The sequence below is a fragment of the Pezoporus flaviventris genome, unplaced genomic scaffold (genome assembly GCF_033815535.1).
Source record: "Pezoporus flaviventris isolate CSIRO_AGI_PZ_B2104156 unplaced genomic scaffold, CSIRO_AGI_Pfla_v1 ptg000096l, whole genome shotgun sequence".
Taxonomy (NCBI): domain Eukaryota; kingdom Metazoa; phylum Chordata; class Aves; order Psittaciformes; family Psittacidae; genus Pezoporus; species Pezoporus flaviventris.
In genome coordinates, this window is record NW_026892644.1 from 927,430 (window position 1) to 947,010 (window position 19,581).

Consider the following 19,581-nt stretch of genomic DNA (forward strand, 5'->3'; position numbering starts at 1 on the left):
TAAATAACTACAGGAAAAACTATGCTGCAACTGAAATTTGTACCAGCACTGTTACAAAACAGTGTACATGTCTACTTAATGACAGCATTTAATTTCTTCACTTATTCAAGAGGTTTTTTTCTTGGTACATCATACCTGAAAGCAGATACACAGAACTGAAATTCTTCTCCAGTTTGCCCAGGAGCACAGTAAGAAAGCAGTCAGATGAGAGAGAGGACACATCTTTAGAGCTTTGGTCATACACCACCACTTCCTGCTTGCAATCAATTTCAATCTGAAACACAAGTAGTTCACAATAAGATGTCAAGGAAGATGATTAAAAGCACCACATTATCACCCACCTCAGGGTTCCCACGTATTTGCTATACAGCAGCTCAGATACAGATTTCTTATACAGCTGCATACAAAACAGTTTAAAATAAAAACTTAACATGTCTGATCCGATTTAATCCCTTTGAGACTTTGCAAATTGATTATTTGCTCCAAGTTGAAGCACACTCTCTAAACTTCTGCTATTAGATAGTTTTATGTCACTTGTAAAATGCTTCACTTTCAGCTAGGTTGGTTGGTTAGCTTAAAAACTAAGCTTTTTAAATAGAAGGCCCTACCTCAGTTTCTGCTTTAGGGTTTTTGTGTATAAAGAGACCTTTAACTGCCTAAAGCCACACACATTTTAACCATCTACTGAACTTTATATATAAAATATGCTTTAGATAACATCATCGTATTCAGTTTTTAACATGTCAAAGCAAGAATGTAATAGTTTTTTTTTGTACTCAGTAAAACATTTGAAACAAGTACCAGTGGATTAAAAAAAGAAACCCAAACCTCACACACAGATACACATTAAGTTTAAACAGCTCAGCTGATTTCTTTTCACTGATAACACTATTTAAAGAAAAAAGAAACAAAACAAAACTAAAACCCCTGACCAAACCAAACAAACCCAACAATCAAACCCCATCAAACTCCTCCCACAAAAAGCATTTTTAACAGAAAGTAAAAGCCAGGATTGACAGAGCTATGGTTTCTTTGAAAACTGCATGATGACTTTCTAAGCAATCCCCACCACCACAGACTCTAAAGAGTCCTTCAAAGTTTAGAAGGAGAATGTTTCCTGCCTTAATGACATACATTTTAGGGACTGGGATTTGACAGACATACAAGAATGCTGAGAGCATTCTTTCTGAGTAATTTCTAAATCCCTTTCCATTACTCTGTCACTTAGGGAAAACTGGGCTACAAAGAATCTCAAAGATAAACTCAGTAGTATCCAAGAGCCTCTTACGTCAGGTAAGAGCTCAGCAAACCTCAGTCTCTTAGTTTTGGACTCTTAAAATGAAATATCTAAAGAAAAACTACTACAAGTTGCCTTCCAGGCACTCTTTTAACCAAATACAAAGAAGAAGCAGAAAATGACCCCTACCTTGTGTTTTGCTGAATGCTGAATGAGCTCAGTAATCAAAACTTTATCCTGCTGCAGCCTCCGCTTCATAAGCTTGGAGCAGTTGATGTTGATGGCATCCAAGATGTGGGACGTATTGTATTCCACAAAGGGGCGGCTATCAATCAGCAGCAGTTTTTCTGTACCACTCTCCAGCAAAGCCACCAACTTCTCGGCGACAATGAGTTGAGTCCTGATCATCTCATCGGCCATGACAACAATAAGGCCTCTTTCACCACCTCCCTCTCTAATTTGCTGCGATGATGTAATGGCTGTGTACTCAAAGGCTTAGCCACACCATTGTACTAGAAGTGTATGAGGTCATGCTGGTAGTGACTGGCAAAAGAAAAGTTAAACCCATTTTCAGAAAGAGCTCTTCAACTGAATGTCTCCTCCTGCTTCCAGTTGATGTGCCGTTACAAAGGGTGCATTCCACAAAGCAGCCCCTCACATCTGATTCATTGGGAGATGACTATGGAGTAGCCATTTTACAATTCAAACAAAAGATGCTTTCTGGTGGCTGCTGAATTACATCATTCTTTACCTTTGCGCCCACCCATCAGCTTTACACCGGACTAAGAGCCTGTAAGAAAGGGAAGATGAAAAAAAAATAAATAAACCACAAACCAGATGAGGCCATGCAAGTTTGCAGAACAAAACGTTCAACTCTGAGGCCAACTGCACAGTAGTCTGTACCATATAATAAATACGCTCCTGAGAAGTTCCCCTCTCTGCTATATAGGCCAAACACCTAGAGAGAGCAGTCGCAATTGCAGTCTCTGAAGCTATTCCAATGATCTTGCCTGGACAATTATCTTGATTTCAGGCAACATACCATGTCTTAATTGCGGACTCTTTTTACCACTAGCTCTGCCTCTTCACAAGACTTTGTTAGAATATAATTAAGATATACTACCCTAAATCATGCATTCCTTTCAATAGCAAAACTAATTAAATGTGTTTCAGTACTTCACCACTTAGTAAAAAGTTGTAAAATTAACTAAGATACATTTTTAAAGTTTAATGCCCTGGAAAGTATTTCACAAACCAGCACTGCGAACTGGGGAACTGAAACTGTGTAAAAGAAGAGACAAAACGTACGTCCACCTCCTTTCTTTAAGAACATGGTTGAAGAGAAACCAGAATAAGATACTACAACAAAACACAAGCATTTTATTTGAATTAACCACCAGACGTGGAAATGAAGGCCTCATGAATACACTACTGGAAGATACAGCAGTGAGTACTGTCTTCGGACCTTCTGAAGTAGATGGGACATTAGAGACACAGAATAGAGTCATAGAACAGTTTGGGTTGGAAGGGACCTTCAAAGGTCATCTAGTCCAACCCCCCTATGATGAGCAGGAACATCTTCAACTCAATCAGGTTGCCCAGAACCATATCCAGCCTGGCCCTGAATGTCTCCAGGGACGGTGCATCCACCACCTCTCAGGGCAGCCTGTGCCAGTGTTTTACCACCCTCACTGTAAAAAAAGTATTCCTCATGTCCAGCTTGAATCTCCCCTCTTTTAGTTTAAAACCATCACCCCCCATCCTATCACAACAGGTGCTCATAAAAAGTCTCTCCCCATGTTTGTTATAGGCCCCTTTTAAGAACTGAAAGGCTGCAACAGTAAGACAAACCATATGTTGAGCTGCCTTGGTCACCAGCTCCAGCAAGAGGGGATAGCTGAGGGTGATGACTTTTTCAACTTAGGTAGCAGAGCCCGCAGGTTAGAGCTTGTCCGTGAAAGAACAAGCCTGACAGTTCCTCACCTTGTTAGTGTGGCAGACTAATCTGCACTCAGATCAGCGCAGGGTAAAGCCAGCTCAGCAAAAAAACACGTCAGTTTGCATGTCTCGTACCATCGCACTCCCTTTCCCTGTCAGGGGAAGTGATTTTAGGTCAGCAGAACTATGCAACACCTCTTGTACAAGGCAGTGTGCCTTCAAGCAACTCTTATGTCAGTTCTGGCCCATGCCACACAACCTATGACCCAAAGAGCCTTTCTACCTCTGCTTTCTCCTGGCTGGAACAAAGCAAAATAACACAAGTATCACAAAACTGAACTGGCCAGATGAAGAAAACCAAAATCTACTTAATTAACACCCTTGAGGCAGTAAAGCATTTGTGAACAGAAGCAAGTTATGAGGCTATGTCTTCCTGGAGTCTTACTGCATATACAGGTATATATGAGAATGAAGACTTTAAATATTAATAAGTATTTCAAGAGGTTCAGATGGAAAACTTAGATTTTACTTATTGCCTTGACTTGCTGCTCCAGTTTGAAATGTTTGCTATCTATATTAATTGCAACAGAAGTAATGAACTGAAACTAACCTATAGATAGTTATTGAAAGTCCTGTTACAGCAATAGGTCAGTTCTGTTTAGCAATGGGAAATCCCAGGTCAGCAGATGTTTTACTGATAAAATATATTATACAGATCAACACAGACAAAATCTTAAATAAATTCTGAGAAAAGTGCAACCTTCACCTGAACAACCCAAAAAGGAAACTGAAAGAAACTTGTTTGGTTAAGAGTTTCATGTAGCAACTCAAACCCACCAGGTTTCACATAAACAGCCATTAGGTTAACAAGATGTGATTTTCTCTTTGCCCTGACTCTAGTGCTACAGAGCCGGTGCTTTTAAGTTTGTCCAGATCAATGGAAGTGTACAGCAGTGAAATGCATGTTGCTCTAAAACACAAATATTATTGGAAAAATTACTACCCCAAGCCTTAATTAAACCTATTTAAAAAAAAAACCCTATCTTTACAACTTTATTCTCAGAGATATTCCTCCCTCAAAGAGCAGTCACTATATACTGGCCTGAGGAAGGTATTACAGGACCATGGCATTATGCAAGCGGGAGAAGTGAAACTTGATAGTTGTGTCCATTTTTTTCCAGAGAGAAAAAAATATTCTGCTTTTTTTTTTTTTAATTCTTCTTCTTTCTCTTAACATGTCCTGTCAGGAATTTTGATTCTCTTTTATTTGTATCAACGACTGCCAGATACCAAACCCACTGAACTCAATGAAAACTTTTCCACTGGCTCTAGTGGGAATTGGCTCAAGCTCCTTTGTGAGCTAGACAGTTTGTTCATGAACTAGACAGTTTGTTTTGATGGGTAAATTGCTGATTTAAAGTCCAAGTAATAACAGGAAAATAAAGCAGCTGAGAAACTACAGATCTCTAAACCGGAGGCTGTTAAAAAGATGTAATCTTTATTCTGCAACTTTCAGTTTGGTTAGATTTCTAATCTTCTAAATGCTTACTGCTCACTGTCTTAGCCTTCACTCTCATGTGATGGAAGTTTGTTTCAAAAAACCCTTAAAAAGAACTCAAACCAGTCATATATGGTGACTAGGGAAAAAGCATGTAAACAACATAACGCATGTGGACCACCAGTCAACAATCCTTTTAGATAGCACCATTACCTTTACATATATCTATGTGTTAGGTTTCTGAAAGCATTCTGCCCATGGCCTGAAAGTAGAAAACTTGACAGAAATGTCACCTCAAGTTACTGTGATTGAAATCCTATTTTTACAGGAACAGCTCCATTGGGCAGGGGAAGAACAACATTTTCTTTCAGTTACGGAGTTTCATTTTGTTTAATTCTCTTTCTGGTCCTATCAGCCTTTGGGACTCTTCCTTGGGACCTATCTAAACAAGAGAAACTGGCAGCCTCTTACTTCAGCTAAACACTAGAGCTCTCCTCCCCTTCCTGGTGACTGCTCTTATCATTTAGCTACTATAAGGTGTTACACATTTCATTCCTAATCATAGTTTGTAAAAACCTAAAATTCAGTTTCTTGAGTGTTCTCTTTCTGCAGCGCTATTTGTGACTTGGATCATAGTGGTATGTATTGACACCATAGTGTCTCATAAAATGATGCAGTATAATGAATGCTTTGCCCTAAACAGGCCATTATGTTGGTGATCTTCAAGCTAGGAAACCATCTTAGTCATAGGATGTTCTACACTGAAATCAGGATTACAGAAAAGTGATCCCGAATTGGGCTATGGGAATACTGCATGAAGTCACATATATACTGGTAACACTGCACGGCTTCTTCCTCCTTGTAGATGGACTGGAACATGGCACTGTTATATCTTTTAAAGAAAAAAACTGAACTTTTAACTCACTGTAAAACTAGAAAGATCTGTTCCAAACTTGCCAAGTGTTTTCAGTTTTTCCTTACCAAAATAACAAAAACACTACAACCTTCCATACAACCAATAGTGGATCTCCAATATGTGTATGTAATGCTGCCGCAGAACTACAAGATCTCTCTTTGCCACCATCCCAAATGGCTCAGATGGAGCGAAGCAAGCAACCACTTAACTGTAAGCCTGGCACTAAAGTTGTGTGTTTGATTCTTCAGTCAAAATAACTCACATTTTGTTTGCACTACTAATTTCACTTCTATGATTTTGAGTCCAAGCAATTCCCTTGCATCATGGCATGATGTTTTTTTTAATGATCTCAGTCTTTGACTCATATAATAGCAACTTTTTTTAAAGAGGCAGATGAAGAAGAATGTATTTTTAAAATTCTCAGAAGGATGCTCTAATTCTACCTTGGTTAAGGAACTAGCAAAGAGCTTCTAGAAGCCTTGCTACAATCTCTGAAAGACTGTCTACCTCACGTAAGAAGATAACCTTGAAGTTGGACTTTGGTGTCACAATCACTCAGCAATTGTGTTCCCAACGTCACCAATGCCTGCTTTGTCAGGTGCATACAGCAATGCTCCTGCATACATCAGTACTGCATGGCTAAACGCCAACCTAATAACTTTACAGCACCTGGACATCAGAAAGTCCTGAAGGGCAGCTCTTGCATAGTCAGCTTGAGACACCTGAAAGTTGATCTTTTTAAAACCTTGTGTTTTTCTGCTGTCTAGAAGCAAACACATGCACATATGAGAAAAACACTATCTGCTCCTACAGCCAAGCTTCCTTTCATGTTACTCAGGATGGGCACCAGCATAAAAAAGAAACGCAAAAGCTGAATCAAAACACAGAGTCAGGAGATCCTAAACTGCAGGAAACATGCCACTGCTAGCACATCAGCTGTTTTCAAAGGAGTATTTGGCTTCAGTGTTACTTAGCTGGGAGCTGACAGTGGTTCAGTATCTGGTGCCAATACCATACCAGTCCCTATCACCACAGCCACAGGTGATACTCAACGAACAAGCCTGCACAAACTCCTGCATCAGAAAGGAACTCCTGATCTGAGTATCACAGGGTGAATTCCCACTCCTGCAAGATTTCCCCCCACCCCTTCCCACCATCTATGACAGTCACAGCATTCCCTCGCCAGCCTCAGAAAGACAGAAATAAAAGTTGTTCTGGAGAGATGCTTGTAACCTATTCTGCTAGAGACTGAGTGACAACCAAGGAGGGCCAATCCCTCCCCAAGTTCCTACTTAACCCAAAGTGTCTACGGAGCACAAGGGAAATAAGATTTTTAAGTGAAAGTGAGAAATGGCTATACTTCTTCTGAATTTAGCAAGCAAGCCAATAAATTCCAGATTGACAACTCTGTAATAAAGTGTAAAGTCTGGGTGAAAAAATGTAGCTGAAGTTACAATAAGCCTATGTCTTGCCTGCCATTGTGCAGACCACACAGGAATGAGATTACAAATGCTTGTGATTTAAAAGAGCCCTGTTAACAAGGGCTCGCGTTCTCAACTGAGGGGAATGAGGGTGTTTTGGCTTTTGAGGTGACTCAAGTAAGTGTCATCATCTCATAAGCCCATCATTTTCTCACATTGATTGAGGGGAGTTGAAGAACACAGACTTTCCCCCACTCTACCAAGCACACTCCACTTTAGTGCAAGAGAGCAGTGAGGAAATCACTCAAATAGAAACACATACATTTTTAATATTTTTTAAGTCTCTTATGTACCATGTTCATAAAAGAAAAGAAGTTTTAATAATTTCTTGCTGCTTTCCTTTGCTTATCCCTATGATCAGAATGGCTGCTCCCTCCTCTCCTGCTTTCAGCACATCTGCACTTTAGATCTATGTAAGCAGTCAGAATGGATAATACCACGTTTTTTCTCCTTCTCCAATCTAAGACTGATACATGGAGAGATAAAATCAGAAAAGTAATCAATTTCTCATACATAAGCTGCATAAAAGACCCCAGTCTAGAGTTTCAAGCTCGTTCAGTTTCTACGCCTACTACACCTACCTCTAAGACAGTTGGGCTAAGCAAAATGAATGGACCTTCTATTTAGATACCAGTAAGACACTGCTTTTCATATAAATAGTGATTTTGAAATAATATAATGTGCTCTACTACCAAAACCAAACCAAAACCAAAACCCACACCACCAAAACATTTTGCTGACCTACTACCAACATAGCCCTCAAATATGTTCAATGTTCTTGCAAGAATCATCCATGCACCATCACCAACTGTAAGCAATAAACCAGATTGCCATCACTTGCATTTACCAAGAAGCCAACCTCTTTGACATTTACTGTGGAACAACAGACATTTTAAAGTATTATAGCAGGGAAACTTGATAGAATGTGAGCTCATGGGAAGCGTTAGAACATGCTCTTGATCTGTTACGTCACTCTGCTCAACAGCTCAGGCTTTATCCAGGGACTCCCTTCTCCACCCATACAAGCAAGAAGCTCTTTTCATTTCAAAATACTTTTTCATTGCAAGTTCACAGCATATTGCTCTGTGACACCAAGAATGAAAGCTTACCTAATCCACTCCAAACAAATACTGTAATACATAACATTCTTAGTTTTATATTGCTTGTGACACTAGGCAACCAGGAGAAGTGTAAATGGATTTTTAGAAGATGATTCTAACTGTATGACTTCCAAGTCAAAGCAAATGAAATGAATTCATGTCAAAGTAGTCCAGAATTTATCATTTCATGTTAAAAGCAATTACTCACCTACGTATAAGTCAAAATCTAAATGGGCTGAACAGGACAAAGGGCGATCCACATACAGAGGTCAGCAGAATGAAATACCTAAACATAGTTGAGGGAAAAAAAAAAAGATCCTTATTACAAGACAAAAAACATCCCAGAAAACAGATTTCACATTTTCAGTGCAGTCATTTGCTGTAAAACTCCCCCAAACACGTGAAAACCTAAGTGAGAAGAGTTTTATAAATGCTAGCATTAGTTTACATGGAAAGGGTCTGAAATAGAGAGCGATGTTATACTGATTTTCTAAAAGGAAAGAAAAAAACCTAGAGCAAATCTCCCAACTATCTTTAAAAAGGTTGGAGATACTTAAATAAAAACCAAACCAACAAGCAAAAAAACCCCAAGCAACAGTAGCCTTCAAAAAAATTTGACACATTTTCTTGCTAGAAAACTAATCTGTAACTAGGACCTATGGGTGAAGCACTTGCCTGAATTCAAGGAAGTTCACACACACTATCACTCAGTGTCTGTTAATATAGGAGACTGCCATATGTAAGTCTGACTACAACAATATTTTTCACAAAGACTAACGAAAACAGAACGTCTCAGGTAATTAATCCCACCTCCCCACACACTAGAAAAGTCAACACTGGAAACTGGTAACGCTGGCGTCAGCAATCATTACGTATAGTCATACCCGTACAACTTCTATACAAAGTACTTGCTGTTCCTAGGTGAACAAATTAAATTACAACCTTTACACGAGGAAGTAAAAACAAACACATTAGTGTCAATTCCAAACCGTTTCCTGGGCAGCTAAAAACAAGATTCAAATCATCACAATCAAGAGATGACAGCTCCGCTTAATCACTGTAATATAAACCATGGTAATAAATTATTGCCGAGCACTGCCGTATTACGAAACCCAGGAGTGGCTCCCAACCAAGTAGTAAACTATACGACAACCACAAAGAGCCACTGTAGCAGAGGGCTGAGCACATTACAACAGTCATATCCCACGTCACCTCGCAAGAAAAGGAGCTACAAGAATCACCTCTCTGTCTTTACGCAACTGCTCTAAAAACCCTGCCAACACCAGCAGCAGAAAATGGGGCTAGAGCCCTTCAGACACGTAATGAGAGTTTGCTACCCAGAACATGCTCTGCCCACTGGGACGGAGACCCTGTTTGGGACCTGTGTGTTTGTCCCTAGGGTATCCCAGGCTGGAGATCCTCTCACTTGCCCACCATTAGCACACAGGTGTAAGTATGTGAGAGCAGCAGGGCAGAGAGGTGGATGAGAAGACCTGGTGGACTGTGGAAGACTGTGCCATGTCTTCCTCCCTCTGCCTGCCTGGGCTGGCAGACGCCCTTTTGAGCCCAAGAAAAGGCTCTGCAGATCTCCCTTGCTTTTTCCCCTAATCCAGTGACAGAAGCCTGGCAGAAGGCAAAGGAGAATGAAGAAAAAACTCATCCTACTCACTGTATCTGTCGCTATCCCCTTTTCTAATCTCATCAATGGAAATTAAAACTAACCTGGTGCTCAACACTGATTAGGCTAGAGACAAGACCCTATGATCAGAGACCACCTTGTGACAGCCCAAGGAAACAAAATACTGGGACAGAAAGCATCTCCCTCTTTGCTCCTTACTGATTCACAAGCAGTTGCTGAAGTCTCTGAACACTGTGAGGTAGTCTTCACATTCACTGGTAGCTGCCACCCCATGCCTCTCCAAAGTCCTTACAAATAAACCAGCTACCCCTTCAGGAAACTATATACCATTTTCCACACTTCAATAAATAGAAGCAAAACAGGTTTTTAAAGCAGCCCCCAAGAGCCCTCATTTCACCATTGGGTGCAATTAACTCTGCTGAAGAGCAGATGAAAACCAAAGCATACACTCAATTTCAACACAGTTTACTGGAAGGAGGTATCACATTTTTAGAACAGGATCCACTCACGACTGAAGACCGAGCTGCTGCAAGTTCAGCCATAAGCATTAAGCGCATTTGGAAATTCCCTGGCAATGCTGTTAAAGGAACAGACATTTCCTGTAATTTTCAGAAACATTTTATATGTCCCCTCCTCCTTTTTAGCCTTGGTGGTAAGAAGGGGGAGGGAGAAAGAGAATACCATATTACCATTAAGTGAAATATGAATGAGCCACCCAAGTTTAAAGTGGAAACTTCAGCTCTTTGTGCTTAGGAGAAAGTTTTTAAAAAGCCTTTTTTCATTATGAGGCCAGGATTTTTCTGCTGACTTTAGGAAAAGAAATATACATCCTTTCAATTACAGTGCATTACAAAAGGATATAAACTTGCCTTTTTACATACTCCTGGCAAATAAGACGTCCTCCAGGCCTTATTTAAATACCTTTTTCTATTTTCCAGAATTAGAAATGGAAACCTTTTTTTCTCCTCTCTTGCTCAGGGCCTTCCCTACACTGCAGCTAAACAAACCTAACCAGTTGGGTCACATGGAGCTAGAGTTGTGCACCAAGCAAGCTAGAAGCCTTGTGAGAAAATGAACAGAGAACCGTGACAGCATCCTTGTAAGGACCTCAGTACCTACTTTTCCTTTCCTAAAAGTTTAGTCCTGTCCTTCCCATAAAACCTGATCTTGTATGGATTAGCTGATATAAAACTTACAAGATTTACAGTAAGTAATAAAATTATTTATTTATATAATCCAAGTCTGCAGAGAACCAACCCACAGCACGTAATGTAAGAATAACCAAACCAAATTTTAACTGTAAGGCAGCTACCTATCCTTACAAAACACAAGGGTTATTTGGGTCCTGTATACTAAATGGTGAAGATTCATCATTTAATTCTGACAACTGGCAAAGTCCATGCCTGCCATCTCTACCAGCAACTGCATTTTAGCTTTCAATTCAAAGACTCAAAGTCCAAAAAAGGGAAAACCTTAAATAGTTGAACTACTTCATAAAACCTCAAGCTGATGAAATTCCAGCATATCCGTACACTTTGTAGAACAAGACTGCTTCACGGCAGCCTCTTTCATAACACCAAGGTTTGCAACTACTACACAGTCAGCACATCCCCAATTGACTGTGTTCTGTAGCTCTGCAGAACAGCATGAAAGGTGACTTTTGCATTTTACATGGTCATCTTTTTGCTGAGAAACAGATTAAAAGGAAGAGTACTCTGAAGAGTAGCACTAAATAATCATCAAGCACAGCTGTTTTAATAATCAGGGCTACTTCTTTAGAAGACTTCAGATAATGGCTAGCATTTAAGTTTGAGGCTTTGTGCCTACTGAGAGACTTTCAGAGGGAGACATTCAAATAATGTGGGCCTGCAAATAAGAAAGAAGAAAAAAAAGAAAAAAACAAACCAACTCTGATCTGCTTTGTGGTCACTGTATGATGAAAACAGAAGGTGGATCTGAAGCCTTCGTACAAGAACCAGGACAGATTAAAGGCAGAGGATAATGACGGTAATTTTATTAGGGAAATAAATCAGAATAGCTTCTGGGCAAGGCAGGGGTAAATTTCTTGCAACACACTTTTTAATGACTCTTCTCCTAAATTAAATTGAATGACTAAAGATCACACTGACTCAATCTCCTTTAAGAACAGAGACTTGTAAACTTGCTTCCACAGTATGGTACGCTGGGAGTTAAAATGTTCTGGTGTTTCACCCATTTGAGGAAATGACACCAGTTCTCCCGGAAGGCAACAGGCACATTCAACCCCTTCACTTCAGGGCATGAGAAAGTTTGGAAGGAATTTCTTTTTTTTTTTTTTATTTTTTTAAACTGTCAACATTAATACTTTGTTTCTTCCTGCTTGTGTCTGAAAATACAGTGCTGCACTGCACTGCATGCATGTCCTGTCAGCTGCACAGAGAAACATCTAGAAGTTTACAGAGAAAATACCTAACAAGTGATAATTAAATCTGTTGTCAAACTCATTTAAAAAGCCCTCTGCATGCTCAAAGCAAAATTAATATTGTGAGCAGTGTATGCTACACACTGAGAAAAGCACACAGAAGCACCTTCAGAAGGGATGCTGGGCCCAACAGAACATTGACATTACATGTTTGTAAGCCCAGTCCTACTCAGTAAAGCAGTTCAGTTTAACTGGGTTTCTTCTTAAAAAACATCTATACGTCAAGGAAACAGAATAAACGGTGGAAAACAGCAAATCCACAAACGAGGTACAGCCCAGCTGTCTCAAGGTGGGAGTAGGGAAGGAAACGTAGAGGTATATGGTATACAGCAATGTCTCCCAATTAACATGATGGAATAACTGAAGTTGTTCTGAGGTGTCCTCAGAAATTTGACAGTTGCAGTAATCCTGTTAAGAGCTCTCCCATTCTGGGCCGTGCAGAGCAAGAAGGGGTTTGGTTTATGACATGGAGTGACTGCTGAACTGCAGGTGAGGACCAGGGAGATCCAAACATTTGGGACCCAAATCTCTCACCATGATGAGATGATGAGCGATGAGTCTCAAGACTCCTGATAGCTCACACACTGGGAACAGAACATAATTTCATACCTAATTTGTACCCACAAAGGTAATTCTGATGGCCTGCTTATTACAACTGCTTTCAAACTTTAGTTTAACTGACAAGAATATCAACAGGGCCTCCGTTCAGGAACATAAGCAGAAGTCATGGTATCTCGCTCAGTTACACTCCAGGTAACCTGCCATGCTACGTCCTTCCCAAAGGATCCCAAGTGTTTCTTTGAACTTGAATCATATTATACAAGACCTGCAGTGGTGCTAAAGACACATATAGCATGGTAACTACACAGCTGAAAACAGAAGCCATATATATCTTTATAATAGAAGGAGAGAGCAAAGGGTGACTTACGTTCCCCAGCTGTGCCTCTTACATCACTATAAACATTACCATTTAAGTAGAGGAAGAAGAGTGACATAAACACAAAATAGACTAATCTTACTTAAGAACAGCTGACAAAATGTGACCACCATTACATCTAGTTTGCAAGAATTAAAAGGGACTGTTTTTTTTTTAAATTCTGAATACCAAACCAAAGGAGTAAACTCTGTTGTGATTATCTGATATGTCCCTTAGTCAAAGACCAGGCTTCACAACAAATACTTTGCAGCACTCTCACCAGGCTTCTAACAGGATTTTGAGTAGCAAAAAGAAACAAAATGTAATCCCTTCAATTACATCTGTATTATCCTGTTTGAAGCGTGCTTATGTGTATGCACAGTTCTGCACAAATGGACAAACAAGATTTTATATTTCTCCAAAAATTATAGATGTGCTCTGTTTTACAAAGTCCCTTTAAAAGCAACCAGAAAGCACTGACGGTCATCAAAGTAATCCCAAACTAGGAGAGTTCAATGTACTTCTGCAATAAGTAATACATCAACAGAATGAATCAACTTCAGCGCATACGGAGCCAACTAAAATACTTGGAAAGAAGCATATCATCAGCAATCTGCAAGATCCTTGTGTTTCTTAAGTGTTCAGCAATGGAAGAAGTACCAGTTCTTTATCTATGATCATGGACAGATATGTAATAAATAATAATTCTCAATTTTATAATAATTTATTGATTATACATAAATTCTTGTTGACACCATGGCAAGCATTCTGATCATTTTCAGTCAGACTTCCAGTCTGCATATGAGCAGCCCATAGGAACAAGTTAGGTTTTGATATACAATCCGGAGGTTTTTACCTCCAGGAAGCTGATCCTGAAGGATAAAGGTATATGATGGGTGGTCCTTAATCACTTCCTTTATGTGAAAATTGAGGTCAGGGTGGAAAAAGAGCCAAGGAAGGAAGTCTGCAGCACCCCTCTCACACACACACACACACACACACACACACACGCACACGCACACCTTCCTGAACAACTCCTTTGACAGTTTAGAGGGTTAACTTGTAGTTTAAATGAAGTAGTCAGAGGCTGCAATGGAAATAAACAGCTTGCACAAGCAACACACTGCGCTATTAAGTTTTTAGAAGTGACTTAAAAATTAGGTCAGTCTAATTTGTGGCTGATACTTTGTTCTTTCACTACTATGAACTCACAATGATGTCAGTCTCATGTTCAAACATGCCACATTTAGCAGCGTACAGGCTTCCTGAGAGACTCTCTCAGCCTTCCTTTGTGCAAAAGGCTTCTGCCAGATTCTTAGCTCATACTTCACTGACTCAGGCATGCCACTCCAGATTCAAGGGAGTTACACTGGCTTCCTGTCAAATACTGCAAAGTTTGGGGTGATTTTTTTTCTTACTGACTGTAAGTTTAAAAACATGTGCCATATTCAGGTTACCGTTTTGGGACTCACCTTCATTAGACAACATCCAGAAGAGAGCTGTCCATTAAAAGATGGGGGAAACAGGTGTTTTTAACAAATTCAACCCACCTTTCAATACTTAAATGGGGCTTATAGGAAAGATGGAGAGGGACTTTCTGCAAGAGTAAGGGGGAACGGCTTTAAACTAATGGAGGGGAGATTTCAATTAGACATTAGGAAGAAACTCTTCCCTGTGAGGGTGGTGAGGCACTGGCACAGGTTGCCCAGAGAAGCTGTGGCTAGCACTCCCCTGGCAGTGCTTAAGGCCAGGTTGGACAGGGCTTGGAGGAACCTGGTCTAGTGGAAGGTGTCCCTGCCCATGGCACAGAGTTGGAGCTGGATGAGCCTTAAGGTCACTTCCAATCCAAACCATTACATATTTCCACATCCTTACCTGATCTAAAGAAATCCTAGTTATCCCTGTATTCTACCCAAATTCAGCTACCTTGAGGATGTAAAGCATCCCACTCGATTAGGATAGAAATGATTCTTACGCAGCCATCCCAGAAAAACAAAGCACACTTACATACAGAAGCTAATTTCTCTGCATAAGTTTTGATGTTCAAGGAAGATACCATCTCTGACACAAAACTTGCTGCAGAGTTACTGACGTTAACAAAGACTACAGTTTGTGAAGCAGAAGGATAAGTTTGTCTAGCTAAAATACTTCACATGAGCCTTGGACCCAGCAGTAAGCTTATACAAGCATCTTCAACTAGACCCAAGCAAAGCAGCTATCTGAACCACCATTGCTGCTTGTTTTGGCTGAATGGCAAAATTAAACTGAAAAAGATAAAGGAGGCATTATAAAATCAGTTTTAGAAGCCTTCCCCTTCTCACCTGTCAGCAGGAGACCCACTCTAGTTGCCATCCTGCATCTCCACCACAGTTTTCCCCCCACATCCTCTCATATAGGCCCAATCAGCCTTTTGCGTGGCTGCTGAACTTGAGGGCAAAAAAACCATTTCAGGTAGGAGCAGAGGAAAGCCATCTAAAAATACACCAGTAAGTAAAAAAAGAAAGTCACTGTTTGAAAATGACCATCTGCAAACATGTTCTTAGCAACCCTAATTCACACCATTTAACCTGTTACTAAATACTTAACATTATGTGCATCTTAACTGCAGTCAAATCTATGTTTCCCAGTGCAGCAGCCACCACAGAAACCATCTCACGCTCAGCTTGAGCAAAAGCAAAAGAGGAAAAAAGGATGACCATTTATATGCTGCTAAAGCATTTCTCTTGGGGCTACACTATGAGAAGTACAATAGCAGTCCAGACTCTCCCACTCTCATGTTCATGATGCTGTGTTTCCCAGCTGGTAGATATCTTTGTTGTTTGTTTTAAACTATCAAGTCAGTATGTTTAAACCTATATTACACATCCATGAAACAATGCTACTGCATGAATTCTTAACATGGTTAGAAAAGCATCCCACTGCATCAGGGAAGGATGCGTTATCTCATGGTCACTTCCAGCACCACATTAAATTCCAGCTAGTTTATAAAAGAAAACATACAGATGTGGTTCACAAGAACTGCATATCAAACAGAGCTCCACTATAATAATAGAGCATCCCAAGGACAGAGGAAAGGCCAGTCTTGCAGGGAGAGGTGACATCTTTTACGATACCAGTTAGTATAGAGCGGTAAGAAGAGGGAGGGCATGAACTCCAGAATGTACAAGCCCTTCCTTGCACACAGACCTGAAACAGAATCAAACCATGACACAGAAACAAAAGCCAAGGCTTCCAAAACATCTCCACATCCAGCCTGTCCCTCTTCCCAAACAGGAAAAGAAGTAGTCCAAAGCACATCCCGAAGTATGTCATAAATTACCCAATGAATCATATTCCTCATGGAAACTGTCTGGCTGAAGCCACACCACTGAAAATACATGATAAAAGAGAGAAAGAAACCTACAAGATACCGTTAAAGAAAGAACGCTTTCCCCTCCCCGAATTCTTGGAGTTAATACCAGAACAAGAAAATCTGGAGTCATCATAGAGTTACTAGATTTGTAGTATATTTTTCTTCATAAACAAACTCCTCTGGATTTTCATGTTGTTTCTTAACTCAAACTTGACCTAGATTTAGCTTTATATTCTCTGCTTTTGTTTCAAGTTTTAAGTGGGATTTGTGTTCCTGAAACCTTGCCTGTCTTTCCTACACTAATCAGTTTAAACAGAAAAGAAAAAAAACCAACAATCCCTCTCCTTACAAACCTTTCTTATAGCCTGTATGAAAAAAATTGTATTTTCTGAGAGGAAAAAAAACCCAAGCACAAGCAAGCAAAAAAAAAAAACCCAACAACAAAACACACAAAAACAGCATACAAAAAAAAAAGATCGTTTCCTCAGAAGTATTTTTCAAGTTACAACATAAAAATGTACTGCATTACTCAAAATCATAAAACTAATAGAACTAGAAGTTTCACTCTGCAATGGGATGAGGAGGCAATCTCTTAGCTCTTTCAAAGTAAATCCCATTTTCTTTTCCTTCAGTTCCAAGTTGACTTAATGGTACTGGTGACAAAGACAGTAAGGGAGATTAGATGCATGTTTCTTTACAAAGTTATGACAGTGACAGATGTAGCTGATGTGTTTGTTACCCGGGTTTTGTTTGTTGGGGTTTTGGTTTGGGTTTATTTTATATTAAAGGAGTGTTAAATAGTGTTTAAAGAAGTGTTAGCTAGCTGGTTTGCCACCTAGAGTGGTGTATGCAGTTCTCCATGGGATCTCCTGAGTGGCATGAAAAGATTGACCCTGGCAGTTTTAACAATACAGTATGCGCAGTCATGGCAAAGCACACACCTGAGAGCAGTCAGTTTCTACCAATGAATGCCAAAACCATTTCAGCTGTGCAGACTTATCCTTGACTGCAATCGCCCTCTCTGACAGGAATACGGCAAGGGTCAAAATGTGCAGGAAAAGAGTTGAACGCAAGCAGAGAAGCAGAGGTCACCAGGAAAGAGGGGAAGGAGAAGCACTCCTCCCACCCCCTTCAGGCTTCTTCCTCTGCAGCCTCACCATCAGTTCAAGCTGGAGCAGTAAATGCCTAGGGCATGTGCTTCTGAAATCAAATAATCCATAACCTGGGAGATAGGTAAAATCAAGCACAAATCCAAATAATTTTTAGAATATCTAAACTTTAATTTAGCTTAGATTGCTTTGGAACAGGCAAATTAATAATAAAAAAAACCCTATGACTCAGATCTAGAAGAAAATGTATCTAGTCTACCTGTAGCTACAATGCCTATCCAGGACAAATGTTCTTCCTAATCTTGCTCTCGCCATCAGTTTAAAGCATAGTTTTGCCAAGGTTCAGCTTTCTGGCACTCTAATGAAACCATAACCACATAAGATCCTCCTGAGAACCAGCTTTATTTTGGCAGGGAGACCATCTGGCATCAAAGGTATGCCTGCGGCCATATGCCTCAATTTTAGCCAAAGAGCAAGAAGCTGCAGGGATTTTATTTCTTTTTTTTTAATGTGTTTGGCAGCTAAATTCTCCTGATATTACATGTGTGCTTCAGTGCAAGGACAGAGAGTGTGCAGAGGAGGCACTTAAATTTAAGACTCACAAGCTAGCTCTGAACCAAACCACCAACTTGGTGCCCAAACTAGCCTTGATAGAACTGAGAGTTTATTTGAAGGTGCCTGTAAGAAAGATGGGGAGATACTTTCTAGCATGGCCTGTTGCAATAGGACAAGGGGTGATAGTTTTAAACTAAACGAGGGGCGATTCAGGCTGGATGTGAAGAAAATTCTTTACAATGAGGGTGGTAAAACACTGGCACAGGTTGCCCAGAGAGGGTGGATGCACCATCCCTGGAGACATTTAAGGCCAGGCTGGATGTGGTTCTAGGCAACCTGGCCTAGTTGAAGATGCCCTTGCTCACAGCACGACATGAGCTTTGAAGGTCCCTTCCAACCCAAACTATTCTATGATTCTATGATTTGTGCAAGCTCATGCACATGGCATCGCTACAGAGCTTTCCATACCTGGGCTAAATACTTTCTCCATGGCATTCCACAGTGTAGGGCAAGATGGACTAGGCTGAGCACCTCAAGCTGCACTGTCCCCCTCACTGCCACATCCAGAATGATTTGTTCTGCAATTGCTGCTGTGTGCCATTACAATACCAAGCACCAGGTAATGCAATGATCTCTTAAGGTTGCATTATCACTTCTGCTCGGACACACAGACAGCGTAAGTAATGGAAAATAATCATACCACCAGCACACAGAAGTTGCTGCAAACAGCAAGGGTGGCCTGTATACAAACTGAGTGAGAAGCATGCTGGATTAACTGAAGGAGAGTAAAATATACACTAGTCCCCACAAAAGATGAATCTGGCCACCAGGTATTAATCCCCAAAACCCACAGTCGTTCCCAGTTTATATGGCTTTGCCTTTAAACACTGCATGCACTGCTTGAATCAGAAAGGGGGACTTGTCCACAAAGAATTCCTGCTCTGCTGGTACAGACAGTGCCTGCTGCCTGTCTCTAAAGACCCAAAGCCCTGTGGCACAGTCTGAAGTGCACCACTGCCCTTTATACTGGACTGCCACTGTTTTTTGGTGTGTTTAAGGTACAACTGAAGTTAATAACTTCTTTCAGCACAAGTCTGTAGAATCAAGAATGAGAAAGCATCAGCGTGATGATTGCTCACACAGTCTCAGCACAGCACCCTTGTTCTTATGCAGTATGATAGGGATGTTCCTTCCATAGACATCTTCCTCAGGGCAGTACTCGCTCAATCAAGGAGTAATTATTTAACCACAGTGTCATCTCCTTCACACTCCCATTAAAGAAAATCTTATGCAAAAAGGTAAGAGCTTGGCTACGAGTCCTTGGCCCAAATATCCTCTTACCCATGCTGAGCTGCTTGCCAGGTCATCACTGTTTGTAC

The 19,581-nt window shown here is 40.4% G+C and overlaps 1 protein-coding gene across 11 annotated transcripts in view; it reads right to left on the bottom strand.

The window, feature by feature from the left end:
* The window catches only part of DUSP16 (dual specificity phosphatase 16), a 65,161-nt gene that overhangs the window by 26,283 nt on the left and 19,297 nt on the right, over nt 1–19,581 (bottom strand). For 6 of the 11 annotated variants that reach the window (XM_061476387.1, XM_061476386.1, XM_061476381.1 and 3 more), the window contains 3 exons: nt 8,379–8,456; nt 1,427–2,027; nt 136–274 (listed from right to left, as the gene is read on the bottom strand). In XM_061476387.1, the coding sequence (XP_061332371.1) occupies nt 136–274; nt 1,427–1,657 (370 nt within the window). In that variant the 5' untranslated portion in view covers nt 1,658–2,027; nt 8,379–8,456. Of the gene's footprint in view, nt 1–135; nt 275–1,426; nt 2,028–3,220; nt 3,239–8,378; nt 8,457–19,581 lie in introns of those variants that run through there. The other 5 variants (XM_061476390.1, XM_061476385.1, XM_061476384.1 and 2 more) reach the window with 2 other exon arrangements.